Source organism: Ranitomeya imitator, chromosome 5 (assembly GCF_032444005.1).
Source record: "Ranitomeya imitator isolate aRanImi1 chromosome 5, aRanImi1.pri, whole genome shotgun sequence".
In the NCBI taxonomy this organism is placed as follows: Eukaryota; Metazoa; Chordata; class Amphibia; order Anura; family Dendrobatidae; genus Ranitomeya; species Ranitomeya imitator.
In genome coordinates this window covers 157,501,418-157,527,699 of record NC_091286.1, presented here as the reverse complement: position 1 = coordinate 157,527,699, position 26,282 = coordinate 157,501,418, and the positions used below count along the sequence as shown (strand labels likewise).

The following is a 26,282-nucleotide window of genomic DNA, read 5'->3' as shown; positions in this document are numbered from 1 at the left end:
AGGTTCCCCATTTTAAATGGGGTCTGACCGCAGAAAGAGCACTTTGACTCCGGCTCTCCTTCCTATATACGATGGAAGAACAACAGTCAGTTACACGAGTAGCAGAAGAAGCAATAGTAAGGCCAGCCAGTGGGGCAGAGAGGGTCGTGAGTAGAGATGAGCGAATTTGATTGGGTCAGGGCTTATTCAGCAAGCTATAGCGCTTGTCGAGTAAGCCGCAGAGGGAACCTGCCTTTCTGGATCGCGCCGGCTAATCAATTGTTCGGCTCCGCAGCTGCATGTTGCAGCTGTGTGACAGTCACGACACATGCATGGGCAACTACTGATACGTACGGTTCTCTGCACACCGCCCTGTGCAGGCTCAGGTGGAGTCTCTCTAATGTCTCCGTTGAGTTCCAAGACACATCCGGTCTGCTCTGCTTTCCAGCAGTCTAAAGGTACCTTCACACATAACGATATCGTTGCTTTTTGTGACGTAGCAACGATATCGTTAAGGAAATCGTTATGTGTGACAGCGACCAACGATCAGGCCCATGCTGGGAGATCGTTGGTCGCTGAGGAAAGTCCAGAACTTTATTTCGTCGCTGGATCTCCCGCTGACATCGCTGGATCGGCGTGTGTGACGCCGATCCAGCGATGTCTTCACTGGTAACCAGGGTAAACATCGGTTTACTAAGCGCAGGGCCGCACTTAGTAACCCGATGTTTACCATGGTTACCAGCGTAAACGTTAAAAAAACAAACACTACATACTTACCTTCAGCTGTCTGTCCCCGGCGCTCTGCTTCTCTGCACTCCTCCTGCATCCTGTGTCAGTGCCGGCCAGCCAGAAAGCACAGCGGTGATGTCACCGCTCTGCTTTCCGGCTGACTGGCGCTGACAGTGCAGAGGAAAGCAGAGCGCCGGAGGACAGACACGGAAGGTAAGTATGTAGTGTTTGTTTTTTTAACGTTTACGCTGGTAACCATGGTAAACATCGGGTTACTAAGCGCGGCCCTGCGCTTAGTAACCCGATGTTTACCATGGTTACTCGGGATCGTTGGTCGCTGGAGAGCTGTCTGTGTGACAGCTCTCCAGCGACGCTGCAGCGATCAACATCGTTGTCGGTATCGCTGCAGCGTCGCTTAGTGTGACGGTACCTTAAGGTGAACACCTAGCCTGTTCATGTGCAGAGTTCTCCAAGTGCCCTAATCAAGACCTGGGTTTGCTACAACCTAAAGGTACCATAACACTAAACAACTTCACAACGATATCGCTAGCGATCCGTGATGTTGCAGCGTCCTGGCTAGCGATATCTTTGTGTTTGACACGCAGCAGCGATCAGGATCCTGCTGTGATGTCGTTGAACTTTATTTCGTCGCTGGACTCCCTGCAGACATCGCTGAATCGGCGTCACACACACACATGTCTTCACTGGTAACCAGGGTAAACATCGGGTTACTAAGCGCAGGACCGGCGGCCCGGACACACACTGGCACCATCACATCTGTTTCTGGGTAAGACTGGCAAGGCTCTATTATTATTATCTATTATTAGGCTGAACTAGTATTAACATATATGGCGGTATGGGGGATTTGCATATTCATTAATAGCATTATGCACTTTATTTATGGATACTCGATGGATTCATATGCTCCCATATGCCATTGTTGCTATTGCCCTCTCTATGCCCTAGGTGTTAGTTGCAGTGATTGTGGTCCGCCGTACATGTACTATACGTGTCCCTTGTATGTTATGTCTGTCATTTTATATGATCTCTAATAAAATTTGTTACGCTTTTTTAGCTTGGTACTCTGTTTGGGTTTCTAGACACTCCATAGTTTCTATGTAGGATTAATCTTGGATAGGAGTTTTACCCTGTTATTCCTTATGTCCATTATAGGGTGTATCCCTTTGAATAAGTTGTATTGATATGCATCAGTGGTATATGTATTTAGCTGAAGGTAAGTATGTAGTGTTTGTTTTTTTCACTTTTACGATGGTAACCAGGGTAAATATCGGGTTACTAAGCGCGACCCTGCGCTTAGTAACCCGATGTTTACCCTGGTTACCGGCATCGTTGGTCGCTGGAGAGCGGTCTGTGTGACAGCTCTCCAGCGACCAAACAGCGACGCTGCAGCGATCGACATCGTTGTCGGTATCGCTGCAGCGTCGCTGAGTGTGAAGGTACCTTAACCTGAAGGGGCTGTACAGATTCCTGAGTTAGGTCATTTAAAATGCAGTCTATAAGATTGGCTATTAAACTGGTTCTAGATTGCTATATAGTAGTTTAGGAGTTAAAAGATGGGTATGATCATGTTCCAGTGCACATGAAATTTCTTGAATTCTCAGCATAAAATGAGTAATCAAGCTTTCAGTTTGGGTCTTTCCTTTCAGTTGTCAATGGGCCCTTAAGGCTTTAGGGTATGTGCACACGTTGCAGATTTGCCTGCGGATTTTTCTGTACTAAATCCACAGGTCTTGGCAGTATACGCAGGTGCGTTTTTTGGTGCGGTTTTTGCACGGTTTTGATGCGTTTTTTTATGCAGTTTTGTATGCGTTTTTGAAAGCTAAATAAAGATATATTATTAAACAAAAAAAAAAGGTTTGTCATGTCTTGTCCAACCTCCTCTTTTACATTTGTCCAACCCACATTCCATTACACACAGACACATACATAGAAGGAATGAGATAGATAGATACATGGATAGTTAGGCTACTTTCACACACATCAGGTTTTTGCCGTCAAGCACAATCCGGCGAGTTTTGAAAAAAAAAAACGGATGTTTTTTTTTTTGCCGGATCCGCTTTTTCTCAGTTGTATTAGGATTCTTTCACACTTGCGTCTTTTGGTCTCCTTCGCAATGCGTCGTTTTAAAGAAAAAACGGATCCTGCAAATGTGCCCGCAGGATGCGTTTTTTGCCCATAGACTTGTAATGCTGACGGATCGCGACGTATGGTCATACGTCGTGCACTGGATGCGTCCTTGTTTTGGCGGACCGTCGGCACGAAAAAACGTTCAAGGGAACGTTTTTTCGTATGTCGCGTCTGTCATTTCCTACCACGCATGCGCCGCCGGAACTCAGCCCCCCCTCCCTGGACTTCAGAATGGGCAGTGGATGCATTGAAAAACTGCATCCACTGGCCACGTCGTGCCAAATTTTCACAACGTGCGTCGGTACGTCGCGCCGACGCTTTTTGACGGACCCGTACCGACGCAAGTGTGAAAGAAGCCTTAGCGACCGGATTGCGCCAGATGGCCACATGTTTCATCCGTTTTTTGCTGGATCCGTAAAATAAAAACTTTCCGCCGGATGGAGATAACATACAGAGGAAAGTTTTTTTCTGTCCGCTGAAAAAACGTGCAGCGACGGATCCGGCAAAAAATGTATTAAATGTGAAATGATGAATCCGGCCTCCGAATCCGTTTTTTTAATGAATTTTTTCCATTGAAATCATGCACATTTTCCGTTGTCTCTCTCCAAAAAAACGGATCAGTTGCATCAGTTTTTAACCCCTTCCCGACCCATGACGCCGCGTAGGCGTCATGAAAGTCGGTGCCAATCCGACCCATGACGCCTATGTGGCGTCATGGAAAGATCGCGTCCCTGCAGATCGGGTGAAAGGGTTAACTCCCATTTCACCCGATCTGCAGGGACAGGGGGAGTGGTAGTTTAGCCCGGGGGGGTGGCTTCACCACCTCGTGGCTACGATCGCTCTGATTGGCTGTTGAAAGTGAAACTGCCAATCAGAGCGATTTGTAATATTTCACCTATTATAACTGGTGAAATATTACAATCCAGCCATGGCCGATGCTGCAATATCATCGGCCATGGCTGGAAATACTAATGTGCCCCCACCCCACCCCTCCGATCGCCCCCCCAGCCCCCCGATCTGGCCGGTACACTGCTCCGGCTCCCCTCCGTCCTGTGCTCCGCTCCCCCCCCGTGCTCTTGTCCGCTCCCCCCGTGCTCCAATCACCCCCCCTGCACTCCGATCCACCCCCCCCCCGTGCTCCGTTCCAGCCCCCCCGTGCTCCGTTCCACGCCCCCCGTGCTCCGTTCCACGCCTGCCGCGCTCCGATTCCCCCCCCGTGGTCCCCTCCCACCCCATCATACTTACCGATCCTGCCGGGGTCCCGTCCGTCTTCTCCCTGGGCGCCGCCATCTTCCAAAATGGCGGGCGCATGCGCAGTGCGCCCGCCGAATCTGCCTTGATCACTGAGATAGATTATATCTCAGTGATCAAAATAAAAAAAATAATAAATGACCCCCCCCCTTTGTCACCCCCATAGGTAGGGACAATAAAAAAATAAAGAAATTTTTTTTTTTCCACTAATGTTAGAATAGGGTTAGGGGTAGGGTTAGGGTTAGGGCTTCGGTATGTGCACACGTATTCTGGTCCTCTGCGGATTTGATAAATCCGCAGTGCTAAACCGCTGCGGATTTATGGCGGATTTACCGCGTTTTTTTTCTGCGCATTTCACTGCGGTTTTACAATTGCGATTTTCTATTGGAGCAGTTGTAAAACCGCTGCGGAATCCGCACAAAGAAGTGACATGCTGCGGAATGTAAACCGCTGCGTTTCCGTGCAGTTTTTCCGCAGCATGTGTACAGCGATTTTTGTTTCCCGTAGGTTTACATTGAACTGTAAACTCATGGGAAACTGCTGCGGATCCGCAGCGTTTTCTGCAGCATGTGCACATACCTTTAGAATTAGGCTATGTGCACACGGTGCGGATTTGGCTGCGGATTGGCCGCTGCGGATTCGCAGCAGTGTTCCATCAGGTTTACAGTACCATGTAAACATATGAAAAACCAAATCCGCTGTGCCCATGGTGCGGAAAATACCGCGCGGAAACGCTGCGTTGTATTTTCCGCAGCATGTCAATTCTTTGTGCGGATTCCGCAGCATTTTACACCTGTTCCTCAATAGGAATCCGCAGGTGAAATCCGCACAAAAAATGCTGGAAATCCGCAGGTAAAACGCAGTGTCTTTTACCCGCGGATTTTTCAAAAATGATGCGGAAATATCTCACACGAATCCGCAACGTGGGCACATAGCCTTAGGGTTAGGGTTGGAATTAGGGTTGTGATTAGGGTTATGGCTACAGTTGGGATTAGGGTTAGGGGTGTGTTGGGGTTAGTGTTGGAGGTAGAATTGAGGGGTTACCACTGTTTAGGCACATCAGGGGTCTCCAAACGCAACATGGCACCACCATTGATTCCAGCCAATCTCGTATTCAAAAAGTCAAATGGTGCTCCCTCACTTCCGAGCCCTGACGTGTGCCCAAACAGTGGTTTACCCCCACATATGGGGTACCAGCATACTCAGTACAAACTGCGCAACAATTACTGGGGTCCAATTTCTCCTGTTACCCTTGTGAATCTAAAAAAATGCTTGCTAAAACATCATTTTTGAGGAAAGAAAAATGATTTTTTATTTTCATGGCTCTGCGTTATAAACTTCTGTGAAGCACCTGGGGGTTTAAAGTGCTCAATATGCATCTAGATACGTTCCTTGGGGGGTCTAGTTTCCAAAATGGGGTCACTTGTGGGGGGTTTCTACTGTTTAGGCACACCAGGGGCTCTGCAAACGCAAGGTGACGCCCGCAGACCATTCCATCAAAGTCTGCATTTCAAAAGTCACTACTTCCCTTCTGAGCCCCGACGTGTGCCCAAACAGTGGTTTACCCCCACACATGGGGTATCAGAGTACTCAGGAGAAACTGGACAACAACTCTTGGGGTCCAATTTCTCCTGTAACCCTTGGGAAAATAAAAAATTCTGGGCTAAATAATTATTTTTGAGGAAAGAAAACGTATTTATTATTTTCACGGCTCTGCATTATAAACTTCTATGAAGCACTTGGGGGTTCAAAGTGCTCACCACACATCTAGATTAGTTCCTTTGGGGGTCTAGTTTCCATAATGGGGTCATTTCTGGAGGCACACAGGGGCTCTCCAAACGTGACATGGTGTCCGCTAATGATTGGAGCTAATTTTCCATTTAAAAAGCCAAATGGCGTGCCATCCCTTCCGAGCCCTGCCGTGCGCCCAAACAGTGGTTTACCCCCACATATGGGGTATCAGCGTACTCAGGACAAACTGGACAACAATATTTGGGGTCCAATTTCTCCTATTATCCTTGGCAAAATAGGAAATTCCAGGCTAAAAAATCATTTTTGAGGAAAGAAAAATTATTTTTTATTTTCATGGCTCTGCGTTATAAACTTCTGTGAAGCACCTGGGGGTTTAAAGTGCTCAATATGCATCTAGATAAGTTCCTTGGGGGGTCTAGTTTCCAAAATGGGGTCACTTGTGGGGGAGCTCCAATGTTTAGGCACACAGGGGCTCTCCAAACGCGACATGGTGTCCGCTAACAATTGGAGCTAATTTTCCATTCAAAAAGTCAAATGGCGCGCCTTCCCTTCCGAACCCTGCTGAGTGCCCAAACAGTGGTTTACCCCCACATATGAGGTATCGGCGTACTCGGGAGAAATTGCCCAACAAATTTTATGATCCATTTTATCCTGTTGTCCATGTGAAAATGAAAAAATTGAGGCTAAAATAATTTTTTTTAAAAAAAAAAAGTACTTTTTCATTTTTACGGATCAATTTGTGAAGCACCTGGGGGTTCAAAGTGCTCACTATGCATCTAGATAAGTTCCTTGGGGCGTCTAGTTTCCAAAATGGGGTCACTTGTGGGGGAGCTCCAATTTTTAGGCACACGGGGGCTCTCCAAACGTGACATGGTGTCCGCTAAAGAGTGGAGCCAATTTTTGATTCAAAAAGTCAAATGGCGCTCCTTCCCTTCCAAGCCCTGCCGTGCGCCCAAACAGTGGTTTACCCCCACATATGAGGTATCAGCGTACTCAGGACAAATTGGACAACAACTTTCGTGGTTCAGTTTCTCCTTTTACCATTGGGAAAATAAAAAAATTGTTGCTAAAAGATAATTTTTGTGACTAAAAAGTTAAATGTTCATTTTTTCCTTCCATGTTGCTTCTGCTGCTGTGAAGCACCTGAAGGGTTAATAAACTTCTTGAATGTGGTTTTGAGTACCTTGAGGGGTGCAGTTTTTAGAATGGTGTCACTTTTGGGTATTTTCAGCCATATAGACCCCTCAAACTGACTTCAAATGTGAGGTGGTCCCTAAAAAAAATGGTTTTGTAAATTTCGTTGTAAAAATGAGAAATCGCTGGTCAAATTTTAACCCTTATAACTTCCTAACAAAAAAAAATTTTGTTTCCAAAATTGTGCTGATGTAAAGTAAACATGTGGGAAATGTTATTTATTAACTATTTTGTGTCACATATCTCTCTGGTTTAACAGAATAAAAATTCAAAATGTGAAAATTGCGAAATTTTCAAAATTTTCGCCAAATTTCCGTTTTTATCACAAATAAACGCATAATTTATTGACCTAAATTTACCACTAACATGAAGCCCAATATGTCACGAAAAAACAATCTCAGAACCGCTAGGAACCGTTGAAGCGTTCCTGAGTTATTACCTCATAAAGGGACACTGGTCAGAATTGCAAAAAACGGCAAGGTATTTAAGGTCAAAATAGGCTGGGTCATGAAGGGGTTAACTATTTGCAACGGATCCGTTTTTCCACAAATTCACCTGATCCTGCCTGACGGAAACAGATGCGTAAAAGTAGCCTAACTATCCATATATTTATCTACATCTATCCATCAGGCAGGATCCGGCGAATTTTTGAAAAAACTGATCCGTTGCAAATAGTGAAAAACTGATGCAACTAATACGTTTATTTTTTTTTGTTTTTTTTTTAAGAGAGAGAGAATGGAAGATGTGCATGATTTCAATGGAAAAAGTGCATGAAAAACCTGATTCGGAGGCCGGATTCTTCATTTCACATCTCAGTTTCATACATTTTTCGCCAGATCCATCGCTGCGTGTTTTTTCACCGGACAGAAAAAACGTTCTTCTGTACGTTTTCTCCATCCGCCGGAAACAGCTTTTCTGACGGATCAGGCAAAAAAACGGATGAAACGTGTGACCATCAGGCGCAATCCGGCGCGAATACAACTCTATGAGGAAAAAAAGGATCCATTTTTTTCAAAACTCGCCGGATTGTGCCCGACGACAAAAACCTGATGTGTGAAAGCAGCCAAATATGTATATAGATATATATATATATCTATAGATACATAGATATATCTATAGATCGATATAGCCATAGATATATAATAGCAAGGCCGATGTATCTTAACGAGCGTTTAATTAAACAAAATAAAAGGAAAAAAATGGCTTGGGCTCCTGCGCAATTTTCTGCGCCAGAGGGGGAAAGCCGACGGCCAGGGGCCAATATTTGTAGCCTTGGAATGGGGTAATACCCATGGCACCTCTCTAGGCTATGAATATCAGCCCGTAGCCTTTACTGGCTAATAAAATAGGGGGAAACCCCACCCCCCCCCCCAAAAAAAAAAAAAAAAGACGTGGAGTCCCCCTATATTTTATAGCCGGAAAAGCTATGCAGACAGCTGTGGGCTGATATTCATAGCCTAGAGAGGGGCCATGGATGTTGACCCCCCCCCCCCCCCCCCCCAGCTACAAATACCAGCCCGCAGCCGCCCCAGAAATGGCGCATCTGTAAGACGCGCCAATTCCGGCACTTAGCCCCTCTCTTCCCACTCCCGAGTAGCGGTGGGATATGGGGTAATAAGGGGTTAATGTCACCTTGCTATTGTAAGGTGACATTAAGCCGGGTTAATAATGGAGAGGCATCAATTAAGGTACCATCACACTCAGCGACGCTGCAGCGATATATAGACAACGAGCCGACCTAAACTAGATCGCTGGAGCGTCGCTGTTTAGGTCGCTGTAGAGACGTCAAACACAGCAACTCCAGAACAATGCAGGAGCGATCCAGTGACGTAACGGCGACTCACTTCTCGTTCTCGCTGGTTGTTAGCTCTATGTCAAACAGCCAGAGTGTACCGATCTGACACACATCTTGGGGCCCTATGCTCGTTGCTGGCGTCGTTGCTTTTGATGTCAAACATGACGATACACGCCGACCTGGCGACGAAATAAAGTTCTGGATCCAGCGGGATCCAGATCGCTGCTGCGTGTCAAACACAACGAGATCGCTATCCAGGACGCTGCAACGTCACGAATTGTTGTCGTTCTCTGTGCAAAGTTGCTGAGTGTAACGGTACCTTAAGACATCTATCCATTACTAATCCTATAGTAGTGAAAGAGTTTAAAAAAAAATTTAAGACACAGCCAGAAAAAGTATTTTAGTATTCTTAATTTCACCGTACTTGCCATACTTCAGCGCCTGCAAAAGCATAAAATAATCCATATACTCCCTGTCCGACGCAGTCCCACGATGATTTCCCCTATAGAACAGTGACGTCGGGTGATGTCACTGCTCTATAGGACCTCCAGAGACACACTGACTGGAGACTATGGCTCCAGCAGTGCATCACTGAGAGGTTACTGTAGTTCACTGGTCTCACTTTATGGCATTTTCTGCGTGGGAACTTTCTCACACAGCAGTGACAAAAGTGAGACTAGGTACTACTTTTTGCAGTGGCGGAGGAATACAGTGCGGAAGGATACCTCCCTCCGGTCATTGTATTCCTGGAGCCCCTAGAGAGCGACCGCATCAGCTGATGCTGCTGCTCTCCACGGGAGATAGTTGTGGAACACTCGTGGATTTCTGCGGATCAGGGAGTATGATCTTTGTTTATTTTAATATTTTTTTTTACAGGTGACACTGGCTTCGGGGATCAAAGTGACAAGTGATGGTGAGTATGTACTGTTATATGTACTGTATGTTGTATGTATTTTATGCATGTAGTATGTTGCATGTAGTATGTATGCTTGATGGTTTTTTTTTTTGTTTGTTTTTTTTTACATTCAACACATTAGCCGGATGATGGGACTACTACTGTCTCATCACTGGCTAATGTCACTCACTGTCACTGTAGCAGGCATAGCCCGATGGGACTTGTAGTCCCATCGGACGATGCCTGCACACAGACACAGACACCCCCCCCCCGGCAGGCCCGCACAGACCCCGCACACAGTCTCCGCCCACGCACCGCCCACACTCTCCCCCCTCCCGATCTGCAGCGTTTCACCACAGCTAAACTGCAGATCTTTTTTTATATCTGCGGTTTTGCTGCGGAATTGCCCGACTCATTGCAAGTCAATTGTGCGGATCTGCAGCGTTTCTGCACCAAGAATTCACATGCTGCGGAAAAAAACAACGCTGCGTTTCCGCGCGTTTTTTCCGCAGCATGTACACAGCGGATTTGGTTTTCCATAGGTTTACATGGTACTGTAGACCGCATGGAAAACTGCTGCAGATCCACAGCGTCAAAAACGCCGCGTATCCGCGGTAAAAACCGCAACGTGTGCACATGGCCGTAGGGAGATTATAATAGTTATGAAAACTCTCTCATTGAAGGAAGAATCATTGATGATGCCTTACCTCAACGATTTCTGGATTATAGGCAGATCTATTGAGTGCTGCAGAACTCAGTTGGCATAGTTGTGGACAACCTTGACAGTTATGTTGTCTGCTTAATTATATATTATTTGTTATTAAATATATTATGGTAGGTCGGGTCATTCAGCTGCTCCCCGAGGTAGACACATGAACACTTGGTAGTAAAGACTTTGGGTGGTTTATTGCTTCATAAACCACAAAGCAAAGTGGTAACACAAAACAGTCTTTCTGGCACAAATGAAAATAAGAAGTCTACACAAAAGTCCCCCCAGCATGGCTCCAGCCTTCTCGGACACAACACACTTCAGCTCCCGCCGGAGCTTAGGAAGGGAAATTGCCTTCCTCAAAACACACAACAGAGACAAAAAAACAGTAGCTGGACATTTAACTCTCCCAACCACACATTTAAGGTACCTTCACACTGAACAACTTTAGAACGATAATGATAGCGATCCGTGACGTTGCAGCGTCATGGATAGCGATATCGTTGTTTGACACGCAGCAGCGATCAGGATCCTGCTGTGACATCGCTGGTCGGAGCTGAAAGTCTGGAACTTTATTTCGTCGCTGGATCACCCGCTGACATCGCTGAATCGGCGTGTGTGACGCCGATCCAGCGATGTGTTCACTTGTAACTAGGGTAAACATCGGGATACTAAGCGCAGGGCCGCGCTTAGTAACCCGATATTTACCCTGGTTACCATTGTAAATGTAAAAAAACAAAAAACACTACATACTTACATTCCGGTGTCTGTCGCGTCCCCCGGCGTCAGCTTCCCTGCACTATGTAAGCGCCGGCCATAAAGCAGAGCGGTGACGTCACCGCTGTGGTCTGCTTTACGGCCGGCGCTGACACAGTGCAGGGAAGCTGACGCCGGGGGACGCGACAGACACCGGAATGTAAGTATGTAGTGTTTTTTTTTTTTTTTTTTTTTTACATTTACAATGGTAACGAGGGTAAACATCGGGTTACTAAGCGCGGCCCTGTGCTTAGTAACCCGATGTTTACCCTGGTTACCCGGGGACTTCGGCATCGTTGGTCGCTGGAGAGCTGTCTGTGTGACAGCTCTCCAGCGACCACACAACGACTAATCAGCGACGCTGCAGCGATCGGCATCGTTGTCTATATCGCTGCAGCGTCGCTTAATGTGACGGTACCTTTAGGCCGAGGTCAGATGAGCATATGGCATTGGATGCTATATGCTAATGACCCTCAGCTCCTTCTCTGCTGTGAGCAGGAGCCGAGTGTCATGTGTCTGTGCTCCGAGCCTCTCGCACAAAGAGGATCATAGCACAGCTGCGGAGGAGGCAGAGAAATGAATTTCTCCATCTCCTCCATTGCCGGGGTCAGCGTATAATACACGTCACTCGGATGATATCCGAGTGATGTGCGTTGTCTCACTCGCACCCATAGGCTTAAGCGTGCAAGGACGCGTACATACAGCGCGTCTTTCGAGACGGAGCATCTCCACAAGATAAATTTCCCTTCCAATGTATTTGGCCTGATGATTCTGCACGGTTCAGTAAACACATGCGGAATCACCTGCACTCAAAAGCCGGCAGCGCTTTGGATGAGCTGATATGTGCTGCGTCCAAAGCGCTGCCTGTGCCTGACCGTGGAAACCTACCCTTAACCCTGCTGTTCTGTTCGGTCTGGGGAGACCTATTTTGAACTTTGGTATTTTTTGGGGTGTTCAAGATGCGGTTCTGAAACTTGTGGTTGATTGACTTAAATGAGGATGGGTCGGTCGGCCACGGGTTTCAGAGCCGCATCTTGAATATTTTAAACAATATTGAAGTTCAAAGTCGGTCATTTTTGACCAACAGAACAGCAGGGTTAAAGAAGCAGAAATGTTGGTAGAGTGCCTCTATTGTAAAGAGCTAAGGTGATACCTGGTTTGTTTGTTTTTTGAGGATTTTTGTAAATAACACAAAAATACCTTCAGTAAAAGTTACATTTTCTTTTTTTTTTTTATCCTTTTTTGCAGGTGTTACAAATAATGTGGAAATTAACACAGCCAGATCAGTTGCCTCGTACGACCTGGACTCTTACAGGCATGTATTCCTTGTGTTGATCTTGTAATAAATTATATCCTGCATGGACGTTTTAAAGGGAACCTGTCACCTGAATTTGGCGGGACCATTTTTAAATAATGGGCGGAGTTTTGGGGTATTTGATTCACCCTTTCCTTACCCGCTGGGTGCATGCTGACCGCAATATTGGATTGAAGTTAATTCTATGTCCTCCGTAGTACACGCCTGCGCAAGATTGTCTTGCGCAGGCTTGTACTACGGAGGACATAGAATGAACTTCAATCCGACCTGTGACGCATATGCTGTGTCACAGAATGATTGCGTTCCTGCAGGCCGGGTGAAAGGGTTAACTCCAATTTCACCCGAATACAGGGACAGGGGGAGTGGTACTTTAGCCAAGGGGGTGGTGGCTACGATCGCTCTGATTGGCTGTTTCACTTTCAACAGCCAGTCGAGCAATCTGTAATCCAGCCATGGCCAATACTGCAATAGCATCGGTCATGGCTGGAGACCCCGATCTGGCCCCCCCACGACTGACGGCAGCGATCTGCAGCCGCCGTCAGTGTTCCCTACCCCTCCGTCCTGTCCTAAGCGCCTTCCTCTCCCCCCGCCCCTCCCCCGTCCTATCACAGCGATCAAAATAAAAAAAAATAGTGAATAAACCCCCCCTTTATCCCCCCCATAGGTAGGTAAAATATAGAAAATATATTTATTTTTGTTTTTCGGCTAGGGTTGCACTTAGGGCTAGGGTTGCACTTAGGGCTAGGGTTGCACTTAGGGCTAGGGTTGCACTTAGGGCTAGGGTTGCACTTAGGGCTAGGGTTGCACTTAGGGCTAGGGTTGCACTTAGGGCTAGGGTTGCACTTAGGGCTAGGGTTGCACTTAGGGCTAGGGTTGCACTTAGGGCTAGGGTTGCACTTAGGGCTAGGGTTGCACTTAGGGCTAGGGTTGCACTTAGGCTAGGTTCACACTAGCGTTGCGCCGCCCTGCGTCGGCGACGCAACGCGCGACGCACGTAAAAACGCGCGCGTTTTGCAACGCGTGCGTCGTTTTTGACGAAAATCGGACGCACAGAAAATGCTACAATGTAGCGTTTTCTTGCGTCCGACGCTAGCGTCGGAAACGACGCACGTGGCGAAAAACGCCACCAAAACAACGCACGCGTCCCCTATGTTAAACATAGGGGCGCGTCGCCGCTGCGTCGCCGGCGCAACAGCGACGCACATTGGCGGAACGCCAATGTGAACGTAGCCTTAGGGCTATGTTCACACGGTGCGGATTTGGCTGCGGATCTGCAGCGGATTGGTCGCTGCGGATTCGTAGCAGTTTTCCATCACGTTTACAGTACCACGTAAACATATGGAAAACCAAATCCGCTGTGCCCATGGTGCGGAAAGTACAGCGTGGAAACGCTGCGTTGTATTTTCCGCAGCATGTCAATTCTTTGTGCAGATTCCGCAGCGTTTTACACCTGCTCCATAATAGGAATCCGCAGGTGAAATCCACACAAAAAACACTGGAAATCCGCGGTAAATCCGCAAGTAAAGCGCAGTACGTTTTACCTGCAGATTTTTCAAAAACGGTGCGGAAAAATCCCCACACAAATCCGCAACATGGGTACATAGCCTTAGGTTTAGGTTTGGAATTAGAGTTAGGGTTGGAATTAGGGTTAAGACTAGGGTTAGGGGTTTGTTGGGGTTAGGGTTGTGGTTAGGGTTGGGATTAGGGTTAGGGGTGTGTTGGGGTTAGTGTTAGTTAGAATTGAGGGGTTTCCACTGTTTAGGCACATCAGCGGGTCTCCAAACGCGGCATGGCGCCACCATTGATTCCAGCCAATTTTGCGTTGAAAAAGTCAAATGGTGCTCTCTCCCTTCCGAGCCCTGAAGTGTGCCCAAACAGTGGTTTACCCCCACATATGGGGTACTAGCATACTCAGGAGAAACTGGACAACAACTTTTGGGGTCCAATTTCTCCTGTAACCCTTGGGAAAATAAAAAATTGCAGGCTAAATAATTATTTTTGAGGAAAGAAAACGTATTTATTATTTTCACGGCTCTGCGTTATAAACTTCTGTGAAGCACTTGGGGGTTCAAAGTGCTCACCACACATCTAGATAAGTTCCTTTGGGGATCTAGTTTCCAGAATGGGGTCACTTGTGGGGGGTTTCTACTGTTTAGCCACATCAGGGGGCTCTGCAAACGCAACGTGACGCCCGCAGAGCATTCCATCAAAGTGTGCATTTCAAAACGTCACTACTTCACTTCCGAGCCCCAGCATGTGCCCACACAGTAGTTTACCCCCACATATGGGGTATCAGCGTACTCAGGAGAAACTGGACAACAACATTTGGGGTCCAATTTCTTTTGTCACCCTTGGGAAAATAGGAAATTCCGGGCTAAAAAATCATTTTTGAGGAAAGAAAAATTATTTTTTATTTTCTTGGCTCTGCGTTATAAACTTCTGTGAAGCACCTGGGGGTTTAAAGTGCTCAATATGCATCTAGATAAGTTCCTTGGGGGGGTCTAGTTTCCAAAATGGGGTCACTTGTGGGGGAGCTCCAATGTTTAGGCACACAGGAGCTCTCCAAATGCGACATGGTGTCCGCTAACGATTGGAGCTAATTTTCCATTCAAAAAGTCAAATGGCGCGCCTTCCCTTCCGAGCCTTGCCGTGTGCCCAAACAGTGGTTTACCCCCACATATGAGGTATCGGCGTACTCGGGAGAAATTGCCCAACAAATTTTAGGATCCATTTTATCCTATTGCTCATGTGCAAATAAAAAAATTTGAGGCTAAAAGACATTTTTTGTGAAGAAAAAAAAAAAAGTACTTTTTCATTTTTACGGATCAATTTGTGAAGCACCTGGGGGTTTAAAGTGCTCACTATTCATCTAGATAAGTTCCTTGGGGCGTCTAGTTTCCAAAATGGGGTCACTTGTGGGGGAGCTCCAATGTTTAGGTACACGGGGGCTCTCCAAACGCGACATGGTGTCCGCTAAAGAGTGGAGCCAATTTTTCATTCAAAAAGTCAAATGGCGCTCCTTCCCTTCCGAGCCTTGCCGTGCGCCCAAACAGTGGTTTACCCCCACATATGAGGTATCAGCGTACTTAGGACAAATTGGACAACTTTCGTGGTTCAGTTTTTTTTTACCATTGGGAAAATAAAAAAATTGTTGCTAAAAGATCATTTTTGTGACTAAAAAGTTAAATGTTCATTTTTTCCTTCCATGTTGCTTCTGCTGCTGTGAAGCACCTGAAGGGTTAATAAACTTCTTGAATGTGGTTTTGAGCACCTTGAGGGGTGCAGTTTTTAGAATGGTGTCACTTTTGGGTATTTTCAGCCATATAGACCCCTCAAACTGACTTCAAATGTGAGGTGGTCCCTAAAAAAAAAATGGTTTTGTAAATTTCGTTGTAAAAATGAGAAATTGCTGGTCAAATTTTAACCCTTATAACTTCCTAGCCAAAAAAAAAAAATTTGTTTCCAAAATTGTGCTGATGTAAAGTAGACATGTGGGAAATGTTATTTATTAACTATTTTGTGTCACACAACTCTCTGGTTTAACAGAATAAAAATTCAAAATGCGAAAATTGTGAAATTTTCCAAAATTTTGCCAAGTTTCCATTTCCATGCCAACCCAGAGAAATTTGTAGAATATACCAGGATGTCTCAAGAGACCTTCTGGGATTTGCTTGGTCGTGTCAAAGGAGCCATCAGGAGACAGGACACCCAGCTCCGTACAGCGATTCCTGCTGAGTAACGCCTCCTGGTCACATTAAGGTACGTAATATTTCAAAACAAATGCCTGTCATAATTATTATTGTTCTGCCATGTATTAATTGTTTTTTCCTTTGTGTTTTGCAAAACCCCATCATAAATATTATTGTTCGTAATTTTTTTTCTTTCTCTGGCAGATTCCTGGCTACCGGGGTGACTCTATCATCGCTCCATTTTCAGTACTGGCTAGGAATTTCCACCTTGTCTGGAATAGTTGCGCACACCTGCCGTGCTTTGTGGAATGTTCTCCTGGATGAATTTATCCCCTGCCCACCATGGAAATGTGGCTAGAAATTTCCAAAAAAATCTGGCGAGTGTGTAATTTCCCCAACTGTTTGGGAGCAGTGAATGGGAAACACATTTGGATTACCAAACCAGCCAGAACTGGATCTGAGTACTTCAACTACAAAAAATATTTTTCTGTAGTGCTCATGGTGATTGCAGATGATGACTGTCGCTTTGTCGCCGTGGACATTGGAGTTTTTGGCCGTGGCAATGACTCCCAGACTTTTAAAAACTCGGACATGGGCCAAAGCTTGTGTGGAAAACATTTTAATTTCCCCCTGCCACGACCTCTTTCCAACACTGAAAGCAGGCCAAGGCCATTTGTTATGGTTGGGGATGAGTCCTTTCAGATTTGTGAAAACCTATTGAAACCATACTCCAGTCGGGACTTGAACCACACCGAAAATTTTTTTAACTACAGTCTGACCAGGGCACGACAAACTGTTGAGTGTACCTTTGGGATTCTTGTCTCCAAATGGCGCATTCCTGGAACAGCCATTAATCTAAAAATAGAGACAGTCGATGAGGTTGTCAAAGCCTGTGTGGTTCTGCGTAACTACATAATGGCTAAAGAGTGACCCAACGTTGAACTTGATGAACCTGTTTCAAACCCATTGCCAGATTACCATCATCACCCTCTGCGGTCAACAGTAAAAGTTGCCCAAATGAGGGACCAATTTGCTGCCTACTTTTGTTTCTGATATCGGATGTATGGCATAGCAAGATGAAAGGGTTTAATAAAATGTTCTGTTTTGTTTGTGTATGTACCTGTAATGTTAAAATGTTCCTGTAATGTTTGGTGTAACTAAAAAACCTGTATTGATACCTGTACCGAGTGCCCTCTGTCTTTAATCCACTCAAATGTCAGTTCTATGGTAGGTGACTTCTGATTTGATCCAGCGTCTCTTAAGTCTGCAGTATCCATTGGACGCAGAATGAAGAGACGATAGAGGTAATACAAGGCATAGCTATACTCACCAGACCCGGTATCAGAAATAGTTAATTCAGGATGCTGGGTTATGTGCATCCTGAATTCACTATTTCTGACACCTGGCCAGGTGAGTATAGATATGCCCTGTATTACCTCCATCGTCTCTTCATTCTGCGTCCAATAGATTATGCAGACTGAAGAGATGCTAGAGAAAATGCATGTCATATTTGTTTTTGACAACTCATAGCTCCACGACAGACACAAGAAGCAAGGCTGCAGTGTTCAAGTTGTGTCAGTCCTGGAGATATGAGGCGGCAAAAACACAAAGTGTACGGCGCAGGGTGTTTAGTCAGCGCACGGTGTGTGTTGCTGGCGGCGCGATACAAAGAACCAAACAGTAGTAGGGGCAAAAACAATCACATTTATTAAAAAAATAAATAAATTACATTAACTACGGCGACTCGGGGAAACGTGACGGAACTGGGGTGTATTGAGCAGAGATAACGTTTGACTGGGTAAAGATGATGAAGGGGTTGTAGGGGAAGGGGCAACGAAAGTAGTGAGGTCAGGAATGGGAGTGAAGGAATGGGATGAAACAGACACACTGGAAGGGAGAGACAAACCGGACATCACAGACACATTGAGAGGGGGAGTGAGTGCGAGAGTCCCTTGTGGTTTTTTTTTTTTTTCTTTTTCTTTTCCTGTGTTCTGCGCTGCTGTCTTCTGGGGAGCGTTGGCGTGGTGTCTTCTAGCGACATGGTGCGAGTGGACGGCGTTGCAGGATCCTGGTGCTGCTGCGGCCTGATGCTGGTGGACGGCCTGGCAGGATCCTGGTGCTGCTGCGGTGGCGGCATGGTGCTGGTGGACGGCCTGCCAGGGTCCGGTTGCTGCGGCATGTCGGTGGTGGTCGAGGAGGTCCAATCAGGAGCAGCACTCGGCATGGTGGTGGCAGTGGACTGTGCAGCAGCACTCTGCATGATGGGGGCGCTGTAGTGGTGTCCAGCAGGGCATGGAATGGTGGCCGTGCAGTGGTATGCAGCAGAACGCTGTACCGGGATCACACAACTGTGTGTGATGCGAGAAACTCAGAGGAGTTTATCGCATCACACACAGTTGTGTGATCCCGGCCAAGGTCAATGCCGCATCACACAACATTTAAATACTTACAAAATTCCTTGTGGACCCGTGGCGTTGTCCCAGCCATCCATCATCGCTCGGGCCACCTCATTCCACATCCCCCGGATCACCACAACGGGACTCACTCCTCGACCAGGGAAATTAGGAGGTCATTATTGATGAAGTCTTCATCCCATTCTGGAACCTAGAAAAGAAAGATATTAATGTTGTAAAGATAAGAAAAAGAAGGAAAACAGATACATAAAACAGGAAAGAATAAGTAAAGTCAAGGAAAAAAATAGTAGTCAAGACAACAAAGGGCAGATAGAAGCAAAGTGAAGAAGTAAAAAACAGGCAAGAATAGTAGTCAGGAAAAAAAAACAAAAAAAAACAGTACAATCAGTCAAGTATACTTACACGCCGTCTTGACTCCCGAACTTGTGCTGGCTGCTTATGACCCTTCTCCGCTGCAGTGGAAGAACTGTTCTGATAAAGAAAAAAAAAAAATGACCACATGTGTATATGTGACAGAGAATACATACCAATTAGTAGGGAATGTACTCACTTCACTTTCCCGTCCAGCACGTTCAGGGCCAGGGCGCTCCTCAGAAGACAAGGAAGAAGAAATTATGAATACTGCAGGAAAAAAAACAGTAATTAGTACATACTAAATATAGGAAAAAGGAAAGACAGACATTCGCTTTTATACTCACATTAGCCAAAGTTGTGATTCTTCACAAATGGAGAGGTACTTGTCTGGTTCCAAGTCTGTAGAGTAGTGGAATGCCAGTGCCCACACCTTCTTTTTATCTTTGTGTGGGGGGTGGCTAATCAGTGTCTAGACATGTTTACTCTGGAAAAACACATGCTTACGAAAACGCTAGCGAACGCGTGTGCCCGCGTACGCCTGCGTTCCCATAGACTGTAATGCAATGATTCAACGCATTCCCTCCGCAAGCGTCCGCATGGCGGCTGAAAATTGCCGCCTCCAAAATTGCAACATGTTGCGTTAGACGCGCCCAGCCTCACAAGCCGAAACGATGCATGCATAGTCAAACGCAGCCGAAAGCATACAAACGCATATACCTGCATCCACAATATTAAAGTTAGGAAAACACGACGCATGCAGATGTATGCCGCCGAAACCGCACCGCAAATGTGAAATCGGCCTTAGACAACCTGAACACAAGCAGGGATTGCCTGTTAGGCAGCCTGAATACATGTGGGGATTTCCTATCAGCCGCAAATCATGCAGCTGCGCGGACTCCAACATATTCTACGAGCACGCTCAAAACACTCAAACACCCGAGCATGCTCGGAAATCTTGAGTAAGGAGCACACTTGCTCATTACTAATATAGACACCCACGAAGCCCCGCCCTAGGGCACAAGCATTTCATTAACTAAAAACTAAAAATAAAGATTAAACAACAACCACAAGACAGATTTCATCAACCAAGGTATCATTTTAATCAGTATAACGGCGCCGACCTGACACTGTAGGATACTGTTCACAATCCTGCTGACAGGTTCCCTTTAACCCCTTAATCCCATATGACGTACTATCCCATCAAGGTGACCTGGGACTTAATTCCCAGTGACTGGATAGTACGTCATATCCGATCGGCCGCGCTCACGAGCGGAGCGCGGCTGATTGTGGCCAGGTGTCAGCTGACTATCGCAGCTAACATCCGGCACTGACCCCCCCTGGCACATTAACCCCCGGCTCCTGCAGGGAGGTGGCTTACCAGCGCCTGCTCAGAGCAAGCGATCTGACCCTATAACATGAACGCGGTAAAAAAAAAAAAAACTATGCAAAAAACATCGCTTTATTATCATACTGCCGAACAAAAACTGGAATAACACGCGATCAAAAGACGGATATAAATAGCCATGGTACCGCTGAAAACGTCATCTTGTCCTGCAAAAATCGAGCCGCCATATAGCATCAGCGAAAAAATAAAAAAGTTATAGTTCTCATAATAAAGCGATGCAAAAATAATTATTTTTTCTATAAAATATTTATCGTATAAAAGCGCCAAAACATAAAAAAATGATATAAATTAGGTATCGCTGTAATCGTACTGACCCGAACAATAACACTGCTTTATCAATTTTACCAAACGTGGAATGGTATAAATGCCTCCCCCAAAAGAAATTCATGAATAGCTGGTTTTTGGTCATTCTGCCTCTCAAAAATCGGAATAAATAGCGATCAAAAAAGTCACGTGCCCGAATATGTTACCAATAAAAACGTCAACTCGTCCCGCAAAAAACAAGACCTCACATGACTCTGCGGACCAAAATATGGAAAAATTATAGCTCTCAAAATGTGGAGACGCAAAGCTATTTTTTGCAATAAAAAGCGGTTTTTAGTGTGTTACAGCTGCCAATCATAAAAATCCGCCAAAAAAACTCTTAAAGTAAATCAAACCCCCCTTCATCACCCACTTAGTTAGGGAAAAATAATAAAATTAAAAAAAGTATTTATTTCCATTTTCCCATTAGGGATAGGATTACGGTTAGGGTTTCAGTTATAATTGGGGGGTTCCACTGTTTAGGCACATCAGGGGCTCTCCAAACGCGATATGGCGTCTGACCTCAATTCCAGCCAATTTTGCGTTGAAAAAGTAAAACCATGCTCCTTCCCTTCCGAGCTCTCCCATGTGCCCAAATAGGGGTTTACCCCAACATATGGGGTATCGGCGTACTCAGGACAAATTGGACAACAACTTTTGGAGTCCAATTTCTCTTTTTACCCTTGGGAAAATAAAAATTTGGGGGGCTAAAAAACCATTTTTGTGGGAAAAAATGATTTTTTATTTTCACGACTCTGCGTTCTAAACTGTAGTGAAACACTTTGGGTTTCAAAGTTCTCACAACACATCTAGATAAGTTCCTTGGGGGGGTCTAGTTTCCAAAATGGGGTAACTTGTGGGGGGTTTCTACTGTTTAGTTACATCATGGGCTCTGCAAATGCAACGTGACGCCTGCAGACCAATCCATCTAAGGGTATGTGCACACGTTGCAGATTCCCTGCGGATCCTCAGCGTTTTTTGCGGTGCAGATCCGCAATTGATTTATAGTGCAATGTGAATCAATGAGAAAAAATAATGCTGTGCACACTCTGCGGAAAATCCGCTGCGGAAACGCTGCGGTTTAAAAGAAGTAGCATATCACTTTTTTGTGAATCTGCAGCGTTTTTGTACCCATTCCATTATAGAAAACGGCAGGGGTAAAAAACGCAGCAAATCCGCAAGAAAACCGCAGCCAAAACGCACAAAAAACGCAACAAATCGGTAGGTGTGTTTTCTGCCAGGAGAGGTGGAATACGCACCAGAAATTCCTAAGCCTAATCCGCAACGTGTGCACAGCCTAAGGGTATGTGCACACGTTGCGGCTTTTGCTTTGGATCCGTAGCGGTTTTGACGCTGCGAATTCGCAGCAGTTTTCCATGTGGTGTACAGTACAATGTTAACCTATGGAAAACAAAAACCGCTGTGCACATGCTGCAGAAAAAAACGTGCGGAAACGCTGCGGTTTAATTTCCGCAGCATATCAATTCTTTGTGCGGAATCTGCAGCGGTTTGGCACCTGCTCCATATTAAAAATCCGCAGGTGTCTAAAACCGCAATGGAAACCGCACAAAAAAACGCGATAAATCCGCAGTACTTTTTGCACTGCGGATTTAATCAAATCCGCTGTGGAAAATTCTGTAACGGAATCCGCAGCGTGTGCACATGGCCTTAGTCTGCATTCCAAATGGCACTCCTTTCCTTCTGAGCGCTGCCATGCGTCCCAAATGGTGGTTCCCCTCCACATATGGGGTATCGGCGTACTCGGGACAAATTGGACAACAACTTTTGGGGTCCAATTTCTCCTGTTACCCTTGGGAAAATACAAAACTGGGGGCTAAAAAAATTTTTGTGAAAAAAAAAAAATAAAAATAAAAAATGATTTTTTATTTTCACGGCTCTGCGCTATAAACTGTAGTGAAACACTTGGGGGCTCAGGGCTCTCACAACACATCTATATAAGTTCCTTAGGGATTCTACTTCCCTAAATGGTGTCACTTTTGAGGGGTTTCAATGTTTAACCCCTTCATGACCCAGCCTATTTTGACCTTAAAGACCTTGCCGTTTTTTGCAATTCTGACCAGTGTCCCTTTATGAGGTAATAACTCAGGAACGCTTCAACGGATCCTAGCGGTTCTGAGATTGTTTTTTCGTGACATATTGGGCTTCATGTTAGTGGTAAATTTAGGTCAATAAATTATGCGTTTATTTGTGATAAAAACGGAAATTTGGCGAAAATTTTGAAAATTTCGCAATTTTCACATTTTGAATTTTTATTCTGTTAAACCAGAGAGTTATGTGACACAAAATAGGTAATAAATAACATTTCCCACATGTTTACTTTACATCAGCACAATTTTGGAAACAAAATTTTTTTTTGTTAGGAAGTTATAAGGGTTAAAATTTGACCAGCGATTTCTCATTTTTACAACGAAATTTACAAAACCATTTTTTTAGGGACCACCTCACATTTGAAGTCAGTTTGAGGGGTCTATATGGCTGAAAATACCCAAAAGTGACACCATTCTAAAAACTGCACCCCTCAAAGTACTCAAAACCACATTCCAGAAGTTTATTAACCCTTCAGGTGCTTCACAGCAGCAGAAGCAACATGGAAGGAAAAAATGAACATTTAACTTTTTAGTCACAAAAATTATCTTTTAGCAACAATTTTTTTATTTTCCCAATGGTAAAAGGAGAAACTGAACCACGTAAGTTGTTGTCCAATTTGTCCTGAGTACGCTGATGCCTCATATGTGGGGGTAAACCACTGTTTGGGCACATGGTAAGGCTCGGAAGGGAAGGAGCGCCATTTGACTTTTTGAATGAAAAATTATCTCCATCGTTAGCGGACACCATGTCGCGTTTGGAAAGCTCCTGTGTGCCTAAACATTGGCGCTCCCCCACAAGTGACCCCATTTTGGAAACTAGACCCCCCAAGGAACTTATCTAGATGCCTAGTGAGCACTTTAAACCCTCAGGTGCTTCACAAATTGATCTGTAAAAATGAAAAAGTACTGTTTTTTTTCCAAAAAAATTATTTTCGCCTCAATTTTTTCATTATCACATGGGCAATAGGATAAAATGGATCATAAAATTTGTTGGGCAATTTCTCCCGAGTACGCCGATACCTCATATGTGGGGGTAAACCACTGTTTGGGCACTCGGCAGGGCTCGGAAGGGAAGGCACGCCATTTGACTTTTTGAATAGAAAATTAGCTCCAATTGTTAGCGGACACCATGTCGCGTTTGGAGAGCCCCTGTGTGCCTAAACATTGGAGCTCCCCCACAAGTGACCCCATTTTGGAAACTAGACCCCCCAAGGAACTTATATAGATGCATATTGAGCACTTTAAACCCCCAGGTGCTTCACAGAAGTTTATAACGCAGAGCCGTGAAAATAAAAAATAATTTTTCTTTCCTCAAAAACGATTTTTTTAGCCTGGAATTTCCTATTTTGCCAAGGGTAATAGGAGAAATTGGACCCCAAATGTTGTTGTCCAGTTTGTCCTGAGTACGCGGATACCCCATATGTTGGGGTAAACCACTGTTTGGGCGCACGGCAGGGCTCGGAAGGGAAGGCACGCCATTTGGCTTTTTAAATGGAAAATTAGCTCCAATCATTAGCGGACACCATGTCACGTTTGGAGAGCCCCTGTGTGCCTAAACATTGGAGATCCCCCAGAAATGACCCCATTTTGGAAACTAGACCCCGAAAGGAACTAATCTAGATGTGTGGTGAGGACTTTGAACCCCCAAGTGCTTCACAGAAGTTTATAACGCAGAGCCATGAAAATAAAAAAAAAAATTATTTTCTCAAAAATGATCTTTTAGCCTGCAATTTTTTATTTTCCCAAGGGTATCAGGAGAAATTTGATCCCAAAAGTTGTTGTCCAGTTTCTCCTGAGTACGCTGATATCCCATATGTGGGGGTAAACCACTGTTTGGGCACATGCCGGGGCTCGGAAGTGAAGTAGTGACGTTTTGAAATGCAGACTTTGATGGAATGCTCTGTGGGCGTCACGTTGCGTTTGCAGAGCCCCTGATATGGCTTAACAGTAGAAACCCCCCACAAGTGACCCCATTTTGGAAACTAGACCCCGAAAGGAACTTATCTAGATGTGTGGTGAGCACTTTGAACCCCCAAGTGCTTCATAGAAGTATATAATGCAGAGCCGTGAAAATAATAAATACATTTTCTTTCCTCAAAAATAATTATTTAGCCCAGAATTTTTTATTTTCCCAAGGGTTACAGGAGAAATTGGACCCCAAAAGTTGTTGTTCAGTTTCTCCTGAGTACGCTGATACCCCATGTGTGGGGGTAAACCACTGTTTGGACACACGTCGGGGCTCAGAAGGGAAGTAGTGACTTTTGAAATGCAGACTTTGATGGAATGGTCTGCGGGCGTCACCTTGCGTTTGCAGAGCCCCTGGTATGCCTAAACAGTAGAAACCCCCCACAAGTGACCCCATTTTAGAAACTAGACCCCCCAAGGAACTTATCTAGATATGTGGTGAGCACTTTGAACCCCCAAGTGCTTCACAGACATTTACAACGTAGAGCCGTGAAAATAATAAATCATTTTTCTTTCCTCAAAAATGATGTTTTAGCAAGCATTTTTTTATTTTCACAAGGTTATCAGGAGAAATTGGACCCCAGTAATTGTTGCGCAGTTTGTCCTGAGTATGCTAGTACCCCATATGTGGGGGTAAACCACTGTTTGGGCACATGTCGGGGCTCGGAATTGAGGGAGCACCATTTGACTTTTTGAATACGAGATTGGCTGGAATCAATGGTGGCGCCATGTTGCGTTTGGAGACCCCTGATGTGCCTAAACCGTGGAAACCCCTCAATTCTACCTCCAGCACTAACCCCAACACACCCCTAACCCTAATCCCAACTGTAGCCATAACCCTAATCACAACCCTAACCCCAACACACCCCTAACCACAACCCTAACCCCAACACACCCCTAACCCTAACTACAACCCTAATTCCAACTGTAGCCATAACCCTAATCACAGCCCTAACCCTAACCCCAACACACCCCTAACCCTAATCCCAACTGTAGCCATAACCCTAATCACAAGCCTAACCACAACACACCCCTAACCACAACCCTAATTCCAACCCTAACCCTAAGGTTATGTGCCCACGTTGCGGATTCGTGTGAGATTTTTCAGCATCATTTTTGAAAAATCCGTGGGTAAAAGGCACTGCGTTTTACCTGCGGATTTTCCACGGATTTCCAGTGTTTTTTGTGCGGATTTCACCTGCGGATTCCTATTGAGGAACAGGTGTAAAACGCTGCGGAATCCGCACAAAGAATTGACATGCTGCGGAAAATACAACGCAGCGTTTCCGCTCGGTATTTTCCGCACCATGGGCACAGCGGATTTGGTTTCCATATGTTTACATGGTACTGTACACCTGATGGAACACTGCTGCGAATCCGCAGCGGCCAATCCACTGCGGATCCGCAGCCAAATCCGCACCGTGTGCACATGGCCTAATTCTAAAGGTATGTGCACACACTGCGGAAAACGCTGCGGATCCGCAGCAGTTTCCCATGAGTTTACAGTTCAATGTAAACCTA

General features: G+C 45.4%; 1 protein-coding gene across 3 annotated transcripts in view; it reads left to right on the top strand.

The window, feature by feature from the left end:
* The window catches only part of LOC138681605 (protein Mis18-alpha-like), a 96,832-nt gene that overhangs the window by 1,365 nt on the left and 69,185 nt on the right, over nucleotides 1-26,282 (top strand). For all 3 annotated transcript variants that reach the window (XM_069769240.1, XM_069769239.1, XM_069769241.1), the window contains exon 2: nucleotides 12,457-12,523. In XM_069769240.1, the coding sequence (XP_069625341.1) occupies nucleotides 12,457-12,523 (67 nt within the window). The remainder of the gene's footprint in view (nucleotides 1-12,456; nucleotides 12,524-26,282) is intronic.